At 42.2% G+C, this 24658-nt stretch overlaps 2 protein-coding genes across 8 annotated transcripts in view; both read right to left on the bottom strand.

Moving 5' to 3' along the window:
- The window catches only part of slc9a1b (solute carrier family 9 member A1b), a 39900-nt gene extending 39511 nt beyond the window's left edge, over positions 1–389 (bottom strand). The window contains exons 1-2 of one of the 6 annotated variants that reach the window (XM_079380666.1): positions 156–340; positions 33–84 (exon numbers count right to left, since the gene is read on the bottom strand). In XM_079380666.1, coding sequence (XP_079236792.1) covers positions 33–84 — 52 coding nt within the window. In that variant the 5' untranslated portion in view covers positions 156–340. Of the gene's footprint in view, positions 1–32 lie in introns of all 6 variants that reach the window. The other 5 variants (XM_079380668.1, XM_079380665.1, XM_079380667.1 and 2 more) reach the window with 5 other exon arrangements.
- An 824-nt stretch (positions 390–1213) lies between these two features.
- Positions 1214–24658, bottom strand: part of LOC306847589 (cilia- and flagella-associated protein 69-like) — a 24566-nt gene continuing 1121 nt past the window's right edge. The window contains exons 3-22 of one of the 2 annotated variants that reach the window (XM_079381621.1): positions 22281–22346; positions 21823–21932; positions 21663–21739; positions 20785–20883; positions 20386–20532; positions 20135–20312; positions 19585–19708; positions 19463–19511; positions 19271–19392; positions 18905–19130; positions 18057–18212; positions 15026–15141; positions 14836–14954; positions 13563–13644; positions 11410–11602; positions 10967–11098; positions 10487–10563; positions 2393–2578; positions 2233–2319; positions 1214–2158 (exon numbers count right to left, since the gene is read on the bottom strand). In XM_079381621.1, the coding sequence (XP_079237747.1) occupies positions 2051–2158; positions 2233–2319; positions 2393–2578; positions 10487–10563; positions 10967–11098; positions 11410–11602; positions 13563–13644; positions 14836–14954; positions 15026–15141; positions 18057–18212; positions 18905–19130; positions 19271–19392; positions 19463–19511; positions 19585–19708; positions 20135–20312; positions 20386–20532; positions 20785–20883; positions 21663–21739; positions 21823–21932; positions 22281–22346 (2454 nt within the window). In that variant the 3' untranslated portion in view covers positions 1214–2050. The remainder of the gene's footprint in view (positions 2159–2232; positions 2320–2392; positions 2579–10486; positions 10564–10966; positions 11099–11409; positions 11603–13562; positions 13645–14835; positions 14955–15025; positions 15142–18056; positions 18213–18904; positions 19131–19270; positions 19393–19462; positions 19512–19584; positions 19709–20134; positions 20313–20385; positions 20533–20784; positions 20884–21662; positions 21740–21822; positions 21933–22280; positions 22347–24658) is intronic. The other variant, XM_079381622.1, reaches the window with a different exon arrangement.

Genomic DNA, 24658 nt, shown 5'->3' with positions numbered 1-24658 from the left:
CACGGTCATATCGATGTGATTGAGATTCTCACCCAGCTTCAGGAGAGACGCGAGTAGAATCCACAGCGAGACCTCGAACGGCATCTGGACATAATCATAATTAATGGACAGGACTGGAAAAACTCTCTGATCATGAGGATCCGACTGATTCTGACCACAGCACACCGGTCCACAGCAGCAGCCGAGCAGCAGCAGCACCTTCATCCTCATCCTCATCCTCACTGTCAGTCAATGACACACACACACGAGAAACCGCACAAACTTCAACTCCAGCAGGACTCGCTGTGTTAGAGCACGAGATCACACACACACACACACACACAGGCACACAGATAAACACACGCACGCACACACACTCTCTCCCTTCTACCACGCGCTCTCTGATCTCTGCAACAATAATTGCAGTCATTTCAAGCACCAAAAATAGTTTATGCTTTTTTGGGCATTAAAATTTTTTTTCTTGGAATAATTTTAGAAAAAAAAAAATCCCTGTTAAATTGGAAGATTCAATATAATTGTCATTATTATTGTTATTTTTAATATAAATGTATATTTCTGCATGTTGCTTGTTTTTATAAAGCAAAAATGGTAAACAATGTATGGAAATTATATTGTAATCTTATTTGTTACCAGTAATTTGACGAGCGCAAACGTTATTAAATCGCGTTGCATGAATCATTTTAATACTCTCCTCCCATAACCTTTGCGGCATATTCAGGAGCAAAAATAACTGTCCATGCCTTTCCAGCGCTAATTATTCACTGCGTTTTGTTTTTAAATGCAATTTAAATATAATAATAACAAGAATAAGAATTTCAGTGAATAAACTGAATGTAAAAAAAGAAATTAGACTTTGACTTTAAATTATTATTTGAAATAAGAGTTTTCCCAGCTGTGATGAGTCGCAGATTCTCCGAGACTTTCTCTCGTGTTTCATCATTAGTCAGGATCACATTCAGAAATCCTGCTCATCTCCATCTGATACCAGAGAAACGCTATGTCTGTTTCATGGATGAATCATTTAACTCTTTCCCCGCCAACGGTTTTGCAGATTTTCACTAAAATTTCTCTTCATTTTGTTGTATGAATATCTATCTGCCCTTCTGAAAAAAAAAAATCTATAGAAATCATTACAGAAATCCTAATGGTTTCCATTACAAATCTTTACAGCCATTAACTATTAAAACCATTGCCAATTGGTTCCCATTATGTAGTGTTTTGGGCATATTCCATTAGGATTTATTGGTTTGTATAGGTTTCCATTACAAATTTGTATTGGTCATGATTTGCACATAATCCTTGCAGTTTTATACTGGTTCTGATGGTTCCATTACATGCAATACATCAAAATAATGATCAGACCCTCTACTTTCAAACAAACAAACAAAAAGTTTTATTCTAGCTTCAAGCCTTTTTTTATCAACACTTGAATGTAGGTAGATTTCATAAAAAAAAGCAACATTTTGAGCAAAAAGCTGAGAAAATCACATTTTTATCAAGCACTCCATCTGGATCATATTCAGTAATATTATCAAAGCAAAGATGCAGCAGATGTCCTCCATCAGTATCTCAAAGCTTCTCAGGTCTTTAACACTTTCTGGATCCATATTTCTCTCTGAAACATTACGCAGCTTTCATTTATATGCAGTTAGTGTTGATGATCGCATGATTTTTCATATGCATACACTTACATATGAGAGCGCTAGTGTCGGTGTCTTCCTGGTCTGTGTTTTTGATCGAGTGATTCTAGACTCATTCAGGAGATGTATAATAGCGAAATACAGAAAATAACATGTTTGGTGGTCTTCTGTGTCTGAAACTCAAGTACATCACAGCAACAGAGAATCTGACCTTCAATAAACACACAGGTGCGTTCTGGCTATGACATCTCATTTTATTAGCCATAATTCAAATGCTAACATTCAGCGTTCATATTTGGCTTTGCTTGAGATCCAGACATCATTTCATCAAGTCATGTTAGCTTATTGGTCCAGCAGTGATCGCTAGCATGCTAATGCTGGTTAAAGGGATAGTTGGCTATATATTCTGTCTACAGAGCCACTGGCTCTGGTTTATTGATCGGCGGCTCTTGTGTCTCGGTGTCTGATGGTGTGTTGTGTTCGCTGGTGCGCCGCTCCTCCCGAAGACGCTTGAACTCCTGCCAAACACAAGAGAATCACTCAGAGGTGCTCAGAAACAGAAGAGGAGCGGATGAAAGCGGAGGGTTCAGACCTTCAGGACGCTGTAGTTTGAGGTTCTGGCGACGTAGCTCCTCCAGGCGTCTGCTGCGATCTCTCTCTGCTTATGAGTGAAGCGGATCTGGAACACAATCACAGCGGTCAGTCGGTCGCTGCGGTCTCGTACAGAACATACGGCCGGCGGGACACTTTACCTCTGAATACAGCCGCTGCTCCTCCTGCAGCTCCTCCTGCTGCCGCCGGCCCAGAATGCTTTGCTGCAGCGAGCGCACACTCTCGGCCGTGGCTTCACTGACCTGCAGCACGCTCTTCAGCGCCGCTTCATCCGACGGGACGGCCAGCGCTGCCTCGCTCCACAGCTCCTGCACAACCTCACACACCTGTGAGGAACAGCGTTACAGCAGGGCAGGTGATTCGGCTCAGAAACACGGTTTGTTCTGCTGGTTAAGGCCCGGTCCACAAAAACACGGTTATTTTCAAAGCCGCAGCTTTTTTTATTTTTTTTTATTATGCAAGTAAAGAATGTGACAATGTTTACATGTACCAAATACAGAACCCCATAGATCAAACATATAAGAAAAACAAAACAAAACACTAAGTAAAGAAGGTGACAATATTTACATGTGCCAAAATGCAGAAACACAGACAAATAAACATATATATACTGATGGCCAACATGACAAGTCCGTTCTGATTAACTCCTGTATTTGCATTCATATGTCTGTGAGCATACGTGTGTGTGTGTGTGTGTGTGTGTGTGTGTGTGTGTGTGTCTGTCATTGTGTCTAGGGTTGGGGAAGGAAGCATACAACTGAAATAGCATCATAATAGATTGATAACAGATATAAGTAGTGTAAAAAAGAAATAAATAAAATAAAAATAAAGACGAATAATAATAATAGTAATAATAAAGACAACAAATATTATTAGCAACAATAATATAATATTAATAATAATGGATTCATCAAATCTGGGAGAGGGTGGAGGATAATGAAGAGGGCAAGTAAAAATAATAATATTAATAATATTAGTTGTGAATTATAAATTGAGGTTAAATAATTGTGTGTGTGTGGGGGGGGTACCTCCGATCCCCCCGTGGCTACGACATATCAGAACTTAACGCCCCAGCCCATGTCACGGGCCGGGAAAGGATGCTGCTGGGCCCCCATCTCCCCAAACATCAGCCATCCCCGGCCACTACCTACATGCCACACTTATATATTTATTTATTATCTAATTAATTATGTTTTAAATTTGTAGATGTGTATATGTCTCAGCTAGTTTGTAATCCATTAAAAAAGTGAGACATGTAGTGCAGCCCAGGTCAGGGACCCGGCCAACCCATACGGCCCACTTGCCCTGTATGTAAATTAATTTATTTTAATTTTTTTGTCATGTATATGTCTCAGCTACTTTGTGATGCATTAAAACAGAGAGACGTATGGTGCAGCCTAGGCCAGACACCCAGCCCACCCACACGGCACACTTCCCCTATACTGTTTGTCAAGTCAAGTCAAGTCACCTTTATTTATATTGTACAATATCAAAAAAGGAAAATAGTGTGTCAATAATGTAAAATGAAAAGATTAAAAAAAAGATTTTCAGTTAAAGGCATTTCATTATTGATGTTCATTATTGATTCAGTGATGTCATCATCCAGCTCAGTTCAGTTTAAATAGTGTCTGTGCAATCAGGTCGATATCGCTGGAAATGAAGCGTCCCCAACTAAGCAAGCCAGAGGCGACAGCGGCAAGGAACCAAAACTCCATCAGAGACAGAATGGAGAAAAAACCTTGGGAGAAACCAAACTCAGTCGGGGGCCAGTTCTCCTCTGACCAAACAAACCAGCAGTTCAGTTCCAACTGCAGAATGTGTATTTATTTATTTATATATATATATATATATATATATATATATATATATATATATATATATATATATATATATATATATATATATATATATATATATATATATATATATATATATATATATATATATATAATAATTTTCCCATCGCCTCCTTATATATATATATATATACACATGCACAGGTTCGTTACAGGTGTGCATGTATTTCAGCTGATATGTGATGCATTAAAAAAAAGTGAGGCATGCAAATCAGAACCAGCCTGGGCAAGTGGCAGTGGAAGCGATAGCTCAGGGAGACGGCGGGGAGACACAAGCCCCACCTCACAGCCACCCACCCGTATTGCAACTCCACCACACCCGATACAGACCTGGATGTCATAGCCTACTGGGGACCGGAGGCCAAACAAAAAAAGATGATGAAGAAGTGGAGCTTTTTCTATGCGGTTTGGCAGTTTGTCCACACACATATGCTGCACCAGGTCACTGAAACATTTCTGAAAACTCCTGCCAGGGTGAAGATTTTCAGAAACTCTGGTTGCAGTGTTATCTTGATTTAAGAATATTTGGAAATTTGTACTGGAAAACGCATGCGCTGATTTGTGACTGCGTGTTTTGAGTTTGAGCTCCGTCAAGTTACTGCTCTTTGTTAATAATTGGAATATTTTCTGGGAGCGTCCTAGGCTTTTCCGTGCTGATGGCCTGCACCCCAGCAGAGTCGGAGCGGAACTCCTGTCGGACAACATCTCCAGGACGCTATGCTCCATCTGACTAGTAAGCCAACTCTCAAATAACTGCTATGATGACTTTTGTTCTACCCACTTAAAAGATAGAAGTACTTGCGTTGTCCAATCTATACAGACTGTGTCTGTTCCCCAAATAGCGAGGTCAAAATATAAATTTAATGCAGGATCTAGAAAAAATCTGATCGTGATTAAACCAGAAAAACGCAAAATAAATGAACAAAAACTATTTTTAAAGCTTGGGCTCCTAAACATTAGATCACTCGCACCCAAAGCAGTTATTGTAAATGAAATGATCACAGATAATAATTTTGATGTACTCTGCCTGACTGAAACCTGGCTGAAACCAAATGAATATTTTGGTCTAAATGAGTCTACTCCACCGAGCTACTGTTATAAACATGAGCTCCGTCAGACTGGTCGTGGTGGAGGTGTGGCAACAATATATAGTGATATTCTCAATGTTACTCAGAAAACAGGATACAGGAGATTTAACTCATTCAAAATACCTCTGCTTAATGTTACACTGTTAGATATGCAAAAGAAATCTCTCCTATCTCTTGCTCTGGCTACTGTGTATAGACCGCCAGGGCCATATACAGATTTCCTAAAAGAATTTGCAGATTTCCTCTCAGATCTATTGGTTAATGTTGATAAACTGCTAATTGTCGGAGATTTTAACATTCACGTTGATAATACAAATGATGCGTTAGGACTTGCGTTTACTGACCTAATAAACTCTTTTGGAGTCAAGCAAAACGTCACCGGGCCCACTCATCGTTTTAATCATACGCTAGATTTAATTATATCGCATGGACTTGATCTTACTGATATAGATATCGTACCTCAAAGTGACGATGTTACTGATCATTTCCTTGTATCGTGCATGCTGCGTATTACTGATATTAATTATATGGCTCCGCGTTATCGTCCGGGCAGAACTATTGTTCCAGCCACCAAAGACAGATTCACAAATAACCTGCCTGATTTATCTCAACTGCTCTGTGTACCCATAAATACGCATGAACTAGACGAAATGACTAGCAACATGGGCACTATCTTCTCTAATACATTAGAAGCTGTTGCCCCCCTCAAATTGAAACAGGTTAGAGAAAAACGTACTGCGCCATGGTACAACAGTTATACCCATTCTCTCAAGAAAGAAACTCGTAATCTTGAGCGCAAATGGAGAAAAACTAACTTGGAAGTTTTTAGAATTGCGTGGAAAAACAGTATGTCCAGCTATAGACAGGCTCTAAAAGCATATCCACAAACTCATAGATAATAACCAAAACAATCCAAGGTTCTTATTTAGCACAGTGGCTAGATTAACAAATAAACAGACACTGCCCGATCTAAATATTCCCTCACAGTTTAATAGTCATGACTTTATGAATTTCTTTACTGATAAAATAGATAACATCAGAAATACAATATCAAATGTAGATTCTACTGCGTCTAGTATTTCAGCTTCATTCATCGCACCCAAAGAAAAACTGCAGTGCTTTACAACTATAGGACAGGAAGAGCTAAATAAACTTATTAGTGCATCTAAACCAACAACGTGTTTATTAGATCCTGTACCCACTAAACTACTGAAAGAGCTGTTACCCGTAGCAGAAAAACCGCTTCTCAATATTATTAACTCATCGTTAACTTTAGGTCACGTCCCAAAACCATTCAAGCTGGCGGTTATTAAGTGAAGTGACATTCAGCCAAGTATGGTGACCCATACTCGGAATTCGTGCTCTGCATTTAACCCATCCATCGTGCACACACACAGCAGTGAACACACACACACACACAGACACACCCGGAGCAGTGGGCAGCCATTTTATGCTGCGGCGCCCGGGGAGCAGTTGGGGGTTCGGTGCCTTGCTCAAGGGCACCTCAGTCGTGGTATTGAGGGTGGAGAGAGCACTGGTTATTCACTCCCCCCACCTACAATTCCTGCCGGCCGGGGACTCGAACCCGCAACCTTCGGATTACAAGGCCGACTCTCTAACCATTAGGCCACGACTTAAGCGACTGTGAATCTAGTTGTGAATCTAGTTGTGAATCTAGTTGTGGTTTCTTAATAAGAAACCACAACTAGATTCTAATTCTGTGGGGAAGTCGTGGCCTAATGGTTAGAGAGTCGGACTCGTAATCGAAAGGTTGCGGGTTCGAGTCCCCGGCCGGCAGGGATTGTAGGTGGGGGGAGTGAATGTACAGCGCTCTCTCCACCCTCAATACCACGACTGAGGTGCCCTTGAGCAAGACACCGAACCCCCAACTGCTCCCCGGGCCGCAGCATGCATGGCTGCCCACTGCTCCGGGTGTGTGTTCACGGTGTGTGTGTGTGCGCATTTGTTCACTACTCACTGCTGTGTGTGTGCACTTGGATGTGCACACCAATTTCGAGTATGGGTCACCATACTTGACAATACGTCACGACTTTTAATGAACTGGCAAATTACAGACCCATTTCAAATCTTCCGTTTATGTCTAAAAGTTTAGAAAATGTTGTGTCTATGAAGAATTTCAGTCCTCACCATAGCACAGAAACTGCACTTGTTAAAATTACAAATGACTTGCTTCTTGCTTCAGATCAAGGCTGCACCTCATTGCTAGTATTACTTGATCTTAGTGCTGCGTTCGACTCTATAGACCATGACATACTCATAGATCGATTACAAAACTATACTGGTATTCAAGGGCAGGCTTTAAGATGGTTTAGATCCTACCTGTCCGATCGCTACCACTTTGTTCATTTAAATGGGGAGTCATCACAATTATCACCAGTAAAGTATGGAGTACCACAAGGATCTGTCCTAGGTCCTCTGCTATTTTCAATATACATGTTGCCTCTTGGTAATATTATTAGAAAATACGGGATTAGTTTTCATTGTTATGCTGATGATACTCAACTATATATCTCAACAAGACCAGATGAAACTTCTAAACTATCTAAGCTAATAGATTGTGTAAAAAATGTAAAAGATTGGATGACCAATAATTTCCTCCTATTAAATTCAGATAAGACAGAGATATTACTTATTGGACCAAAAAACAGTACACAGAATCTCTTGGATTACAATTTGCAACTAGACGGATGCACTGTTACGTCCTCTAAAGTCACAAATCTGGGTGTTATATTAGACAGCAACTTGTCCTTTGAAAATCATATTTCCCATGTTACAAAAACAGCATTCTTCCATCTTAGAAACATTGCCAAGCTTCGAAGCATGCTACCTGTTTCTGATGCAGAAAAGCTAGTTCATGCATTCATGACCTCTAGACTGGACAATTGTAATGCACTGCTAGCTGGTTGTCCTGCATCTTCAATAAACAAGCTACAGATAGTCCAAAATGCAGCGGCTAGAGTTCTTATCAGGTCAAGAAAATATGATCATATTACCCCAATTTTACAGTCTCTGCACTGGCTACCTATTCAGTTCCGTATCATTTATAAAATATTATTACTTGCCTATAAGGCCCTAAATGGTTTAGCTCCTGCGTACCCAACTTGTCTTCTACCACGCTACAATCCAACCCGCTCCCTAAGGTCGCAAAACTCTGGACTTTTGGTAGTACCTAGTATAGCAAAGTCCACTAAAGGAGGTAGAGCTTTTTCACATTTGGCTCCCAAACTCTGGAATAGCCTTCCTGATAACGTTCGGGGTTCAGACACACTCTCTCTGTTTAAATCTAGATTAAAGACACATCTCTTTAGCCAAGCATTCACATAATGCATCTTATAATCTTGTACTGCAGTTATATCTGATCAAATGTACATTATTATTATTCTTTAGCTTGGGTTGAACAAATAATTTTTGCTTAGATGGAACAGCAGCTACGCTAATTATGTCTCTATTTGTTTCTCTGTTGATTAGCATCCCGTGGTAACTAGGAATGACAGAAGCTTCAGTCTGGATCCAATCCTTAAATGATCTGAGATGACCGAACACCTGAGAAAAGATGATGCCAACCCCTCAGAGGACCTCAGAGGATGCCAACGCTCAGACAACATACAGAATTACCAAATTTTGCCATAAGTCAAATATATTAAGGTTCTGCAATATATAAATATTGTGACGAGTCGGCTGCCTCCCCCCTTTCTATCATCACCACCCCGTCCCGTATTCGCCGCCCTTCACCAGGCTCCCGACGGGAGTGGGTGTGTGAGAGAGGAGGGGCGCTGAACACCCAGGGCTGGCGGCGTGTGATGAGGCGCACCTGATGTGAATAGAGCCTCATCACCGCCGCCGTTTAAATGCCGAGCGCGCCTCTCCTCGAGAGACCGGTCTCTTGCCCCGTGCATGCACGCTGGTGTCCTCGCGGGTCCAGGAAGGGAGCGTTGAGGGATTTCCTGCCGCCGCCAGAGACGCGAGCCGCCGGACCCGCAGTCCAGATGACGCCGCACTCGTGATACGGCCGACGGGCCAGGATGCCGGGCCGTAGAGTCCCCCAGAAGTGCCGCGGCCAGCTGAGTACGAAGCCGCGAGCAGAAGCCGCCGCCCCTCGCGCCCCGGACCAGGAGGGGAGCGCGTGCGGCCACCGGACTCCGCCCCTTCCCTGGACCCTTCCCTTCTGAACACTGTCCTCCTTCACTAGCCCCGCAGCACGACGAGGACACCAGATCCCTGTTTATTTTGGACACTTTTCCCCCTTTGGACACTTTATTTTAATATTTTGTTTAATAAAAACCTCTCCGAGGCTTGACGCCACGCCCACTGTGTCTGTCGTTTGCTCCTCCCGCCACAATATATTGTGGAAACTTAAATTCCTGTAGAGCTGCTTTGCAACGATTTGTATCGTAAAAAGCGCTATACAAATAAACTTGAATTGAATTGAATTGAATTATCAATGTAGACAGCGAAACAGGAGATTTAGGCTTGTGACGTCAGAGCATGCGCTATCTCCACCTACTGGATCTTTTTCAGGCTTCTGATTGGCCAACATGGCTTTACAGTTGAGATTTTATCGCCACCTGTTGGTTTGGCATGCTCTTGCCAGTGCTTCATAGCATGCGTTTGCATTTTCATGTGGACGGAGATTTTTTTTTAAAACTGAAGAAGGGAAAACTCAGTTTATTAAAATACCCGTGTACATGTGGGCATGGCCTAAAAGTCTCTTCACATCCTGATAGCAATCACTAAATTAAGTGCTCAAAATGTTTTTATTAGTGCTGTCAAAATTGGCGTGTTAACGCTGTCGATTAATGTTTTCAGTTTAACGGCGTTAAAAATATTTTAACTCAGGGGTGAAGCTAGGGTTGACCACTCCACTCACAATAGCTGCTTCGGTCTCTTTTTTCTTGACAAGAATTGCATTTATTTTGATGCAGAGCGTCTTTACGATCACATCAAACAGTGAGATGTTTCAGACGCACGCTCCCCTTCAGCTCAGTATGGAAGGCATTTTCTGCCAATAATAAATAAATCAATTTAATAATAAAAATGAAAATGAAAACCAGATTAACAATTTCATTATAAAAAGCTATACGCAAAATATGTGCCAAAATTTAAAATGAAATTATTTAATTTTCATTTTCACTGTGACAATGCATTTTCCCTGACAAATTCAAAAATAAAACGCAGTTGGTGAATTGAAATTTAATTTTCACTGCAATCTCGAGGCAAAGCTGCCAATTTTGCCAATCACACACACATACACACACCGCTGGCGACTCACCTTGAAGTCCAGGAATCGGTGGATGATGCTGAGTGTGACGTGATCTTCGGCGCTCAAACCCGACAGACCCTCAAATCCTGCAGATCATCATTGAGAGCCGCAGATGTTACTTTAACAACACACCTTTCATTCCAAACTTTGATTTAAACTACAAAATGTCTTTGAAAACAACCTGTAATCTGCACTAAACTACAGGCTCATTATCTTTTCAAATCTACTAGCAAATCAGATCATATACTTGATTTTTACATACAAATAAACAAACAAACAAACATAACTAAAACTGAAGCATTCAACAACATTCAAAAACTTTTTAATATTATTATTGTATGCAACTTTTGCACCTCACTTCATTTACTTTTTAAACTTGGTGTCAACCGCTTGTTTTTGACTGTAAAGCACTTTGAACTGCATTGATTCGTTGGGAAAAGGGCTTTATAAATAAAATATATCTGATTGATTGATTGATTCAACACACACCCAGTTTGCAGAAGATGCAGTAGATGTTTGCACGCAGGTTTTCTGACAGGTCTCTGACAGCAGCACTGACGTCATGTGACGACGACGATGATGATTCATCCTGATGCCGAGAGACAATTGGCCGCTTCACATCTATTAGAGAGAGAGAGAGAGAGAGAGAGAGGGTGAGAGAGAGAGAGAGAGTCTTAACAGCATCTGGTCACTTTACTGTAGAGAGAAACAAACAGGTTATGCTTGATGCAGGAGGAGACGCTCTTCGAAGCGATCACGTTCACTGGCGGCTCCATGTTCACTTTAAACACAGAGCACTTTAATCTCTGGACCCCTTAATATTCTCTTGAAGCCCATCCTGAGATTTTAAGTTAATATGTTTAATGTTTTTTTTCAGTAAGAGTTTTAGTTTGACAGGCACTGTGTGTCAGGCTGATTTCTGGCGTCTGCACCTGCGATCATGCCGTGAGGGTCTCTCGAGACACACATCTGCTCCTCCTCTCTCCTCCAGATGTGCAGCAGCAGCTGTGGTGCGCTGGTGTCTCTGTCTCCGCTCCAGCGCAGCAGATGTGCCACAGCCGGTGGATTCTCACACAGCTCCAGCAGTGCGGCCGTGAGCGGCGTCAGCATGCGTCTGGGGCTCCGCTGCACACACACCACACAATGACAAACACACACTCCAACCTATACGAGGCTTCCTACCAGTGGCCCTCCTTCATAAACTGAACATTGTGACGAGTCTCGTACTCTTCCTGCTGTTGCCGGCTGGTGGGACTGGCTAGGAGACTCATCAAGAGAACGATGTCCACCTGTTCTTCCCTCTATAAAAACCTTGGCCTTGTTTGTGTGGTTGTTGCTTGTTTGCTCCCGATTGGTTTTGTGTTGTTTATTTGGATTTGTTTATTAGTTGTGAGACTTGTTCTGTCTGGCTTTATGCCATCTTGTGTCAGACAGAAATTGTATTCATTTTTCGTTGCTTTTTTGTTTTATATACTTTTTATTTTTTATGTTAATAAATATTTCTGTTGCAACCTCACCAACCGCATGTCCTCCTTCCATTTGTTATGGCTTTGAGCCGGTCGTGACAACATCTAGAGCAGTTTATCCCAGGTAAGATGCAAAAGCTTTTCAGTCAAATATAATTCATGCAATATTTCAAATCTTCAATCCACAGGGGAAAATCAACCCATGGCAAAAACACGGACTTGGCAAACCCTGCATCCAACACGAGCTGCAGGAGTCAGAGTAAGGAGAGATGACTGACAGACCATGCTGGAGGATTTGCTGCTCAACTGATCCTGAGCTCATTGACAAACAAATGATCGGTTACACTTTATTTCGATAGTCCACTTTAGACATTTTACTAACTATAAGTAACTTTTTAACTATATGTCAACTAATTCTAATTAATTTGCAACTGCATGTCTGCTAACTCTCAGTAGGGTAAGTTTAGGGTTAGTAGATTAAGTTGACGTATTTGCAAAGTTTCTGATACTCAGTATGTTGTATGTTGTGGACCCATCAAAATAAAGTGTTAGAAGATATTAAGCGGACACTACTAATACTCTAATGACTGCTAGTTGACATGTAGTTGCAAAGTTACTTACTGTTAGTAGAATGTCTAAAGTGGACTTTCAAAATAAAGTGTTACCAAATGATCTTGGACCACAAAACCAGTCATAATTTTTTAAAATTGAGATTTGTACATCATCTGTAAGCTGAATAAATAATCTTTCCATCGATGCATAGGTTGTTAGGATAGAACAATATTTGGCTGAGATACAACTATTTGAAAATCTGGAATCTGAGGGAGCAAAAAAATCTAAATATTGAGAAAATCTCCTTTAAAGTTGTTCAAATGAACAGCAAATGCTCATTCAAGAGTGATTTCAGTATCCCGCATATTGATAGTGCAAAATTATATACAATATTAGAATGTTTGTGGGAACGGCCGGTAATGGTCTGACATTCAGCGGGAGCGGGATTTAGCGGCGACAACACCAATGCATCTGCTTTGAAGTCAGCAAAGTGGCCATATTTTCACTTCATGGTACTGCTAGGCTGAGCGTGTGTGAGGCTAGGCAAGGCTTCCCTGGCCACTGGTCGGAAATTAATGGGGGCCATTAAATTAAATTTAGATCTGCTAAGGTTTGCATTGTAACCAATTACACACAATTCTGTTGAGTTTATGAATGCAACGGCCAATCAGAGGCGTTTAGATGAGTCCTCGCTGAAACGCTGAAGTTTTGTTCAGTGCATGCGCTCACGACCTGAATTCTCTCATCATAAACAACAAAGTGCAGATGTAAGAGATTCACAGCTTCGCTGATTATAATAACGGGAGTTGTTTTGAGAGTGCTTAAACTTGCGCTAGACTGAGGTCAGTCATAATAATGAAGACAAGACAAAAATATTAATCATAGCCTAATTAAACAAACCCAAAAAATAAAAATGTGTCAAGAGAGAATAAAAGAAATGTTTGTCATCACATAAATTTTTGTGGAGAAATGTCTTTGTCCATCAATTAAAGTAAATGATCAGTATGTGTAGACGTTGTGAAACTGAAAAAAGTAAATTAATTGAAAAAGTTTACTCATTTACTCACCTGCAGCAGCTGCAGCAGCAGATCTACGCCGCCGCCGGCCACGAACGCATCCTCCGTAGCGAAACACCCCACCACACACGACCTGAGAGAGAATCCAGAAATCACAGCAGACCCGAGGAGATTCCCATTACTGTATGTGTGCACAAAACCTCCTCCTCTGTTCATTTTGCGGACATGTTCGGACAGGGGAGTCGCTTTAGAGAATAAATGAGTGAAAGCAAGTTCACACCAAAGATAATAAAAATAAAGATACAGTTTTAACCTCATTCTAAATGTAAAAGAACAGCGGAGTTCATAACGACACAGAGAAGCAACATCACTGCAGTCACTTTGAGGGGAGCGTTTCCCAAAAGCTACTATAGTCGTAATTTCTGCCGTTACCAATGGAGTTCAATGAAACTAACGACCATAGTTAACATACATAAACATTTAAATTGCACATAGAGCAGTTTTCATAATATAATGTATTATATACCAGTAATACAATTTTTTTAGGATAACGTTTTAAAAATGTAATTATGTTTCTACTCCACTTTGTTGTTGAATATAAACATTTAAACAGTGGCTGTCATAACTAATGTTTTCGTGACGGATTTATTCAAACACATTAAATATCGAAGAATAGATTCAGTAAACTATAACGAATATGTAATATAGTGCATGTATTGCTCAAAATGCTCTTCTCTAGAGTTATTTTTCTAGCTCATTATTGAGTTAATGGACACTGAATGTCTTTTTTGAGGTAAATGTGACGTTAAGTGACATTATTGATCACAGGCTGTTTTATAGAAGTCTTTCTGTGGTTGAATCACTGATTGATGGATTCCATGATTCATGATTCATTTCAGTGTTGTTCTGTTTCTGTTGTTCATTCATGTTATTTGCTGCTTTAAGTAGTAGTAAAGAGGAAGAAATGATCAGCGATCTGTCAGCACACATTACAAAGCCACAAAGACACATTTACTGATTAAATTTCAAGATAAAACTGACAGAATTTGGAAGCTGAGACTTTGTTCTGAAGTTTTTTGTGATTATTGGACGGGAGGAGCTACAAATGTTTGGTTAAGTTTTGTTCAGGCATCATCTGAAAATAGCACAGATCGATTATTGGGATTCAAGAATCGGTATTGGTGTATCAAAATGAGAATGAACATTTTCAGCCTTAATTTAAAGTGACACAACTGCAGCGCATTTATAATAACGATTATATCATTATGGTTATAGTCATAACTATTATTCTTGGTGTGAACAGATAAAGGCACATGCGTCTCACCAAAGACAGTCGACGGTGGACAGCAGCAGTTTATTGTGACCCAGACCGCTGAAGATCAGCGCGGTGTCAAGACTCAGATACTGGATCAGCACCTCCACCCCGTCACGGCCGAACAGCTCCTGGACACAAGCAGCGCTGGTCATTAATCACGAGAGTATGGCGGCGCTGAAACAGAGGAGACGCCTCTCACCTTCCTGTGCACATCTCCCTCACAGAGCACAGACAGAAGGAACAGACAGTCCGTCTGGATCTCCAGAGCCACAGCGTCCTCGTCTTCCGGCCTCCCCAGGAACCGGCGCAGCACACCTGGACACAGAATCTGCTGTGAGTCTGCTGTGAGTCTGCAGGGAGTCTGCCGCGAGTCTGCCGTGAGTCTGCAGGGAGTCTGCTGCGAGTCTGCAGGGAGTCTACTGTGAGTCTGCAGGGAGTCTGCTGCGAGTCTGCTGTGAGTCTGCAGGGAGTCTGCTGCGAGTCTGCAGGGAGTCTACTGTGAGTCTGAAGGGAGTCTGCTGCGAGTCTGCAGGGAGTCTACTGTGAGTCTGCAGGGAGTCTGCTGCGAGTCTGCTGTGAGTCTGCTGTGAGTCTGCCACGAGTCTGCAGGGTGTCTGCAGGGAGTCTGCTGTGAGTCTGCAGGGAGTCTGCTGCGAGTCTGCTGTGAGTCTGCAGGGAGTCTGCTGCTAGTCTGCTGAGAGTCTGCAGGGTGTCTGCAGGGAGTCTGCTGTGAGTCTGCTGCGAGTCTGCTGTGAGTCTGCAGGGAGTCTGCTGCGCGTCTGCTGCGAGTCTGCAGGGAGTCTGCAGGGAGTCTGCTGTGAATCTGCAGGGAGTCTGCTGTGAGTCTGCAGGGAGTCTGCTGTGAGTCTGCTGTGAGTCTGCTGTGAGTCTGCAGGGAGTATGCTGCGAGTCTGCTGCGAGTCTGCTGCGAGTCTGCTGCGAGTCTGCTGCGAGTCTGCTGTGAGTCTGCTGCGAGTCTGCTGCGAGTCTGCAGGGAGTCTGCTGCGAGTCTGCAGGGAGTCTGCTGCGAGTCTGCAGGGAGTCTGCAGGGAGTCTACTGTGAGTCTGCAGGGAGTCTGCCGTGAGTCTGCAGGGAGTCTGCCGCGAGTCTGCTGTGAGTCTGCAGGGAGTCTGCATGGTGTCTGCAGGGTGTCTGCAGGGAGTCTGCTGTGAGTCTGCAGGGAGTCTGCTGCGAGTCTGCTGCGAGTCTGCAGGGAGTCTGCTGCGAGTCTGCAGGGTGTCTGCAGGGTGTCTGCTGTGAGTCTGCTGTGAGTCTGCTGCGAGTCTGCTGCGAGTCTGCTGCGAGTCTGCTGCGAGTCTGCTGCGAGTCTGCTGCGAGTCTGCTGCGAGTCTGCAGGGAGTCTGCTGCGAGTCTGCAGGGTGTCTGCAGGGAGTCTGCAGGGAGTCTGCTGTGAGTCTGCTGTGAGTCTGCAGGGAGTATGCTGCGAGTCTGCTGTGAGTCTGCTGTGAGTCTGCAGGGTGTCTGCTGAGAGTCTGCTGTGAGTCTGCAGGGAGTCTGCATGGTGTCTGCAGGGTGTCTGCAGGGTGTCTGCTGTGAGTCTGCAGGGAGTCTGCTGCGAGTCTGCTGTGAGTCTGCAGGGAGTCTGCTGCGAGTCTGCTGCGAGTCTGCAGGGTGTCTGCAGGGTGTCTGCTGTGAGTCTGCTGTGAGTCTGCTGCGAGTCTGCTGCGAGTCTGCTGCGAGTCTGCTGCGAGTCTGCAGGGAGTCTGCTGCGAGTCTGCAGGGTGTCTGCAGGGAGTCTGCAGGGATTCTGCTGTGAGTCTGCTGTGAGTCTGCTGCGAGTCTGCAGGGAGTCTGCAGGGAGTCTGCAGGGAGTCTGCTGCGAGTCTGCAGGGTGTCTGCAGGGAGTCTGCTGCGAGTCTGCTGCGAGTCTGCTGCGAGTCTGCTGCGAGTCTGCTGCGAGTCTGCTGCGAGTCTGCTGCGAGTCTGCTGTGAGTCTGCTGCGAGTCTGCTGTGAGTCTGCAGGGAGTCTGCTGCGCGTCTGCTGCGAGTCTGCAGGGAGTCTGCTGTGAATCTGCAGGGAGTCTGCTGTGAGTCTGCAGGGAGTCTGCTGTGAGTCTGCAGGGAGTCTGCTGTGAGTCTGCTGTGAGTCTGCTGTGAGTCTGCTGTGAGTCTGCAGGGAGTATGCTGCGAGTCTGCTGCGAGTCTGCTGCGAGTCTGCTGTGAGTCTGCTGTGAGTCTGCTGTGAGTCTGCTGCGAGTCTGCAGGGAGTCTGCTGCGAGTCTGCAGGGAGTCTGCTGCGAGTCTGCAGGGAGTCTGCAGGGAGTCTACTGTGAGTCTGCAGGGAGTCTGCCGTGAGTCTGCAGGGAGTCTGCCGCGAGTCTGCTGTGAGTCTGCAGGGAGTCTGCATGGTGTCTGCAGGGTGTCTGCAGGGAGTCTGCTGTGAGTCTGCAGGGAGTCTGCTGCGAGTCTGCTGTGAGTCTGCAGGGAGTCTGCTGCGAGTCTGCTGCGAGTCTGCAGGGTGTCTGCAGGGTGTCTGCTGTGAGTCTGCTGTGAGTCTGCTGCGAGTCTGCTGCGAGTCTGCTGCGAGTCTGCAGGGAGTCTGCAGGGAGTCTGCTGCGAGTCTGCAGGGTGTCTGCAGGGAGTCTGCAGGGAGTCTGCTGTGAGTCTGCAGGGAGTATGCTGCGAGTCTGCTGTGAGTCTGCTGTGAGTCTGCAGGGTGTCTGCTGTGAGTCTGCTGTGAGTCTGCAGGGAGTCTGCATGGTGTCTGCAGGGTGTCTGCAGGGTGTCTGCTGTGAGTCTGCAGGGAGTCTGCTGCGAGTCTGCTGTGAGTCTGCTGCGAGTCTGCTGCGAGTCTGCAGGGTGTCTGCAGGGTGTCTGCTGTGAGTCTGCTGTGAGTCTGCTGTGAGTCTGCTGCGAGTCTGCTGCGAGTCTGCTGCGAGTCTGCAGGGTGTCTGCAGGGAGTCTGCAGGGAGTCTGCTGTGAGTCTGCTGTGAGTCTGCAGGGAGTATGCTGCGAGTCTGCTGTGAGTCTGCTGTGAGTCTGCAGGGTGTCTGCTGTGAGTCTGCTGCGAGTCTGCAGGGAGTCTGCTGTGAGTCTGCTGTGAGTCTGCAGGGAGTCTGCTGTGAGTCTGCAGGGTGTCTGCTGCGAGTCTGCAGGGAGTCTGCTGTGAGTCTGCTGTGAGTCTGCAGGGAGTCTGCTGCGAGTCTGCAGGGAGTCTGCAGCGAGTCTGCCGCGAGTCTGCTTGCACTGGAAGACACTGGAGACTCACCCAAGAGCTGCCCGATGGCGCCCTGATCGCACAGATCCTGCCGGAGCGGCTCGTGCTGCGCAGACGCCACAGATCTGAGCACACGCACGCAGTAGCGCAGCTGAGCCTTCTTCCCGCCGCTGCCGTGGAAACCGTGACCCTGCCCACTGAAGGAGTCTGAGATACAGGCAAGAAGATCGGTGCAAGTACTTCTTCATCAAGAATCGCTGCTTTATCAGAGTGTTTTTTACTTTGGGAAAGTATTACTTCACTATGTTCCAAAGCATAGTATCATACTTTTACTTCTACATTTTTAATTCCATTCTAAAGAAACCAGCACTGCCTCAATTTCCGATTCGTGAATGAGCTGATTCTTTCCTATGATGAATTGGTTCACAATTTGCACTGAACGATTTATTTGCGAATCACACTAATCCTATTGCAGCTGTTCTTGAGTCAACAAATCACTGTTTAATCAATATTTGAAGAGTTGAGATGCAAAAACCTTTAAGTGCCATTTGAAATTTTCTTCTAAAATTAGCATTTTTCTCAAGCTTCTATGTTTACATTGTTATTTGACTTTAATGCCAATGAAAAGAACCCTTTAATTGCCATTAAAGGGAAATTACTGAACTTACACAGAGATAAATGGTAATTTTATTAGAAGAAAAATTTTAAAAGAAAATTTCTTCATTTGTTCTTGTTTTAATCATGAACTCCATTTTGTTCTTTTTTTTTTTTTTTTTTTTTTTTCAAAAGCCTTCATATCTTCATTTTGCACCTCCAGTAAATGAGTCTTGATTTAAGGATGTTTAGATATGTGTACTGGAAAACAAGACTGAAACACTGAGGAAGAGTGTGTGTTGTACCGTCCTGCAGGCAGCTGTCCACCAGCAGCAGCAGACAGGTGTTGGCCTGACAGGTGATGTATTCATCCAGCATCAGCGGAGCGAGCGCGCTCAGTGTGGACAGCGCCTGCAGCTGCAGCTCCTCCTGCTGTCTGCATGTCCAGCTGCGTCTGCCACTGCGCACCGCAGACGAGCTCGGCTTAACGAGCAGCATCAGAGCCAGCATCACACGGCCTTCTCTGAACAACTGCTCACCACAGACAAACACCATTAGCTTATGTTTAAAGGTCATGAACTGAGAAACCAAAATTCCCTTGATCTTTTGACATATAAGAGGTCATTGTGCTATAAAAACATCCTGTAAGTTTCATCATGTGTTCGTCTCACCTGCAGCGTGGCCAGATCTCTCGACAGCACCACGATGATGTTCAGCAGGAGCTTCTTCATCTCAAAGTCCTCCTGCTTGAAGGTCAGCTTGAGGTTCCTCACCAGAGGATTGTGGCTCTTCACTGAGAAACACAGATTTGTGAGGAATGTTCACGCCGCTGTGATGAACGCTCGTTAATAACCAATACTTACGCTCAGGAAACGTGATGAACGGTGTGAGATGCTTGACGAAGCCGCTCTCCTGAAACACACAGATGAGAGCTGCTGAAGAGGAAGAGTTTATGAGGACGAGGATCATGATGATGAAGACTCACGATCAGAGGAGCGCCGGGCTTCTCCGCGATCAGAGACAGCAGCACCAGCAGGTCGTTCCTCAGCTGACGCTCATGATGACGGAAACCGTTCAGCAGCAGATGGAAGAACGCGTCCTTCAGAGATCTGCAGCACACAGAGAATCATGGGAAGGGTTAGAGGTCTGAACGAGTGTCAGGAGCACGCTCATGCTCAGCTCACGTCTGACACACAATCACAGGAAAATCAGCAGTTTTTGCATTATTTTCATGTCAATTACTTTTTCATAGCACACATTTCTCCTATTACTGTCATGCAAAAAACTAATGCTTTTAATTTCTGCTGGTAATAAATCATTGCATTGTGACAACTGTGAACAATCTTTTTTTATTTAGTATTTAGCACTTTATTTACATGGACTGTTTTATCAAATCAGAACTGGACTGAATGTAAGAAGTGTGGTGGTTTTATGGATCTCCTGTGTGAAGTTGATGAACGTGTATCGGTCTTTAGTGACGCTCAGTCAGTCGCTCTCCCAGCGGTGAGGTCAGGTCTGAAGTGTGTTTGACTCACGCGATGCAGTCGCTGCTGCTGAGCTGTGAGGTCACTTCCTGTCGAGAGCCGTTCTCCAGCAGGTTCCACAGGATCTCGGAGGATCTGAAGAGCATCTGTCCGGACGGATCGCCTTCGCTCATGTGGAAGCAGATCTTCTGCGCAGCCTGAGCTCTCAGCATCAGGTTACAGTTGACTTCTGTCAGGAAACACAGGCAGGTTCAGACGCAGCCGTGATGCACGGAGTGCGAGCGCAGGCTCTGATTGGTCACCTGATGTTCTGGACAGGATCTGCAGCGTCTGCAGGAGACACAGTTTGACCGGAAGCTGCTCCTCCATCAGAGCCAGAGACATGACCAGCGTCTCAGCCAGACCACTGCGCTCCAGCATCAGAGCTCTGTAGTCCAGACGACACACACCTGAAACACACACTTGTTTCACTTTCTTGTGGGGACTCTCATAGGCGTAATGGTTTTTCTACTGTACAGACCGTATATTCTATTGCCCTACACCTAAACTTACTTAATTCTTTGTGATTTATAAGCTTGTTTACCCGTGGGGACCTCAATTTAGGTCTCCACCGTGACACAAGTCCCCATGAGTCTGTGTGTATTCAGGTTGAAGTCCCCACCGGTATATAAACACACACACACACACTTTCTCTCTCTCACCGTCAGAGCTGTGTTGGTGTTTGTCGTGGCTGTAGAAGGCGATCACAGTGGAGCAGATCTGCTGTCTCACCTCTGGCAGCGGGATCCTCATCAGATAACCTGCCGTCACACACATTATTACAGACAGAAAACACTCTCCCGCTGGAGACAGAACATATTCACTAAATCTATCAATACTCTCAATTTAGCTGAAGCTGGGATCAGATATCACCACACAAGACAGAAAGACAAATTATAATTTGCATAAAGAAATCAAACTCTATTTTAGCACATTAACCTCAAAATTTAAAATTATTCAAAACTGTTTTACTTTTGTTTTCTTTTTCATACGGTTCTTTGTTTGACTTTACATTACTGGTCAGAAGTGTAGAATAATTACAATTCTTCAATGTTTCAAAGTCTCTTCTGTTCATCAAGGCTGCATTTATTTGATCAAATATACAGTAAAAATAGTGAAATATTATTAGAATTGAAACTGTTTCAAACAGCTGTTTTCTATGTGAATATGTGTTAAAGTGTAATTTATTTCTGTGATCTGCAGCTGTATTTTCAGCATCATTACTCCAGTCTTCAGTGTCACATGATCTTCAGAAATCATAATAATATACTGATTTACTGCTCAACACACATTTCTGATTATTATCAATGTTGAACACAGTTGTGCTGCTCAATATTTTTGTGGAAACTGTGATGCATTTTATTTTTCAGGATTCACAGATGAATAGAAAGTTCAGAAGAACAGCATTTATTTGAAATAGAAATCTATTGTAACATTATAATGTCTCTACTGTCACTTTTGATCTATTTAACGCAGCCTTGATGAATAAAAGTATTATTTTCTTCTTTTTTAAATGTTGCTGATCTGGACTGAAGCTCACCCATCTGAGACACACAGTCTGTCACCACAGCAGCGAAGCTCATCTCGTCAGACGCTTTCTCCTTCAGGAAGGGAAGACTTGAAGACAGAAAGCATTGATGATTTGATTAGTTCACGTGTGTTCACAGGTGCTATAAACACTATAAAGACTGATCTCACACCTGCATATCTGAAGCAGATCACAGAGGATTCTGGCATACTCTGGATGATCGGACACTCTTTCAGCACAAACGTTCATAATCTTAAATATGTCAGCGAGGTTCCTCAAAAGCTGGACAAGGGCACTTTAAGGAAAGTGTTAATCATATCACCTTCATCATCATCATCATCATCACAGGATTATTCCACCGAGCCTCTCAGAGCGTCATGCGGTGCGTCACACAAACATCAGATAATATCTGAGGCTGGAAAATGCTGACTGTAGTGCTGTAAACTGAGACTGTAGGGACTGTAGTATCCTAGAGCACACTGACATCAGCACAACAAAGAACGTCAAACAATTATGCAAAAACCCACTCATTTATATACTTCTGCTTTTAAAACACCATTTCTATTAAAACACCATTTTTAATGTCGTCATGATTATGACAGTGTCATCTACATGAAACTTTTAGGATACAAATCCACGCTGGCATTGTTTTACCACCTTCTTCAAGATGAAAATCTGCCTTTCTTTTAACGAGGACTGGAAACGAGAGAGAAAATGAGCTCATTACTGAAGGAGAGATGAAGCAAACACTGTATGGCAGGCCCATTAACATTTAACCTTTAAAGCGTAAATGTATTTTCATGCTAGCAGTACTTATTTTTAAACTAGTGCTGTCAAACGATTAATCGTGATTAATCGCATCCAAAATAAAAGTTTTGTTTACATAATATATGTGTGTGTACTGTGTATATTTATTATGTATATGTAAATACACACACATGCATGTATACATTTAAGAAAAAATATGTTATGTTTATATAATAAATATATTTATGTATAATATAAAATATAAGAATATAAATATATAAATGTATAAACATAAATATTTTCAATCTATATATACTGTATATGTATGTATTTACAGTATATATACATAATAAATATACACAGTACACATACATATAATATGTAAACAAAAACTTTTATTTTGGATGCAATTAATCACTATTAATCATTTGACAGCACTATATTAAACACTAGTAAATTTTACATTAAGCACTAGTATTTATTCATTAGCTACTAGTAACTATTTAATAGTACTTATTAGTGTAGTTCGATAGTACTTATTAGTGTAGTTCAATAGTACTTATTAGTGTAGTTCAATAGTACTTATTAGTGGTTCAATAGTACTTATTAGTGTAGTTCAATAGTACTTATTAGTGTAGTTCAATAGTACTTATTAGTGGTTCAATAGTACTTATTAGTGTAGTTCAATAGTACTTATTAGTGTAGTTCAATAGTACTTATTAGTGTAGTTCAATAGTACTTATTAGTGTAGTTCAATAGTACTTATTAGTGTAGTTCGATAGTACTTATTAGTGTAGTTCGATAGTACTTATTAGTGTAGTTCAATAGTACTTATTAGTGTAGTTCAATAGTACTTATTAGTGTAGTTCAATAGTACTTATTAGTGTAGTTCAATAGTACTTATTAGTGGTTCAATAGTACTTATTAGTGTAGTTCGATAGTACTTATTAGTGTAGTTCAATAGTACTTATTAGTGTAGTTCAATAGTACTTATTAGTGTAGTTCAATAGTACTTATTAGTGTAGTTCAATAGTACTTATTAGTGTAGTTCAATAGTACTTATTAGTGTAGTTCAATAGTACTTATTAGTGTAGTTCGATAGTACTTATTAGTGTAGTTCAATAGTACTTATTAGTGTAGTTCAATAGTTCAATAGTACTTATTAGTGTAGTTCGATAGTACTTATTAGTGTAGTTCAATAGTACTTATTAGTGTAGTTCAATAGTACTTATTAGTGTAGTTCGATAGTACTTATTAGTGTAGTTCAATAGTACTTATTAGTGTAGTTCAATAGTACTTATTAGTGTAGTTCAATAGTACTTATTAGTGTAGTTCAATAGTACTTATTAGTGTAGTTCGATAGTACTTATTAGTGTAGTTCGATAGTACTTATTAGTGTAGTTTAATAGTACTTATTAGTGTAGTTCGATAGTACTTATTAGTGTAGTTCGATAGTACTTATTAGTGTAGTTCAATAGTACTTATTAGTGTAGTTCAATAGTACTTATTAGTGTAGTTCAATAGTACTTATTAGTGTAGTTCAATAGTACTTATTAGTGTAGTTCAATAGCACTTATTAGTGTAGTTCAATAGTACTTATTAGTGTAGTTCAATAGTACTTATTAGTGTAGTTCAATAGCACTTATTAGTGTAGTTCAATAGTACTTATTAGTGTAGTTCAATAGTACTTATTAGTGTAGTTCGATAGTACTTATTAGTGTAGTTCAATAGTACTTATTAGTGTAGTTCAATAGTACTTATTAGTGTAGTTCAATAGTACTTATTAGTGTAGTTCAATAGTACTTATTAGTGTAGTTCGATAGTACTTATTAGTGTAGTTTAATAGTACTTATTAGTGTAGTTCGATAGTACTTATTAGTGTAGTTCAATAGTACTTATTAGTGTAGTTCAATAGTACTTATTAGTGTAGTTCAATAGTACTTATTAGTGTAGTTCGATAGTACTTATTAGTGTAGTTCAATAGTACTTATTAGTGTAGTTCAATAGTACTTATTAGTGTAGTTCAATAGTACTTATTAGTGTAGTTCAATAGTACTTATTAGTGTAGTTCAATAGCACTTATTAGTGTAGTTCAATAGTACTTATTAGTGTAGTTCAATAGTACTTATTAGTGTAGTTCAATAGCACTTATTAGTGTAGTTCAATAGTACTTATTAGTGTAGTTCAATAGTACTTATTAGTGTAGTTCGATAGTACTTATTAGTGTAGTTCAATAGTACTTATTAGTGTAGTTCAATAGT

The sequence above is a fragment of the Barbus barbus genome, assembly GCF_936440315.1.
Source record: "Barbus barbus genome assembly, chromosome: 27".
NCBI classification, from domain to species: Eukaryota; Metazoa; Chordata; class Actinopteri; order Cypriniformes; family Cyprinidae; genus Barbus; species Barbus barbus.
This window is presented reverse-complemented; position numbering and strand designations above follow the sequence as displayed.